At 46.2% G+C, this 613-nt stretch overlaps 1 protein-coding gene across 1 annotated transcript in view; it reads right to left on the bottom strand.

Moving 5' to 3' along the window:
- Positions 1–477, bottom strand: part of LOC108690455 (calcium homeostasis endoplasmic reticulum protein) — a 5,489-nt gene extending 5,012 nt beyond the window's left edge. Inside the window, exon 1 of the mRNA XM_018197762.1 lies at positions 264–477. Within this exon, the coding sequence (XP_018053251.1) occupies positions 264–282 (19 nt within the window). The 5' untranslated portion in view covers positions 283–477. The remainder of the gene's footprint in view (positions 1–263) is intronic.
- Positions 478–613: the final 136 nt, after the last annotated feature.

Here is a 613-nt window from a genome sequence, read left to right as displayed (position 1 = left end):
TATATATATTTACAATACTTTTACAAATAATCTAATGAATCCAGACATCACAGTGATTTGAAAGTATTATTATATTGCTGTAGGAAGCCGCTCGACATAGGTCAAACGAAACAGCAAGGTGCAAGCGAAAGACACAGCATTGCAATTAATGTGAGAGAATGCGAGGGTTAATTAATTAATATCATATTGGAGTAAGCAAAAGGTGCGAGGAGAAGAAACGCGTGCGAGAGAGCGCGCCTGTGCGGCCGGATCGGCGTGCTCACCTGCGGGTGCCTGGTCCATCGTGACGAGGGACGCTCGATCGTCGGCGGTTCTGTCAAAGTTACGCCGTAAAAACGTTATGTGCACGTACCGTCCACTCGCTCGATTGTCGCTCCGTGCATAAAAAACGGAGCACCGTTTCGTAGTGCATTATTCACTCACGGCGGCCCGGACAACGCGTTAGACGTCGCCATTACAACCCTACAATCTCGCCAAACCTCGTCGCTCGCAGCGACCGGCAGTGTTGCCAATTCCCATTGGGAATCATGAATCACGATTCTCGCACTCCGATAAACTTGGTCGATAAAAAAGTTGGCTAGTCACATTTTGTAAATTATTTATTTTAATTTTT

This window comes from Atta colombica, unplaced genomic scaffold, assembly GCF_001594045.1.
Source record: "Atta colombica isolate Treedump-2 unplaced genomic scaffold, Acol1.0 scaffold321, whole genome shotgun sequence".
NCBI lineage: Eukaryota > Metazoa > Arthropoda > Insecta > Hymenoptera > Formicidae > Atta > Atta colombica.
Note: the sequence above shows the minus strand (reverse complement) of the source record. Positions and strands in the feature narration are given on the sequence as shown.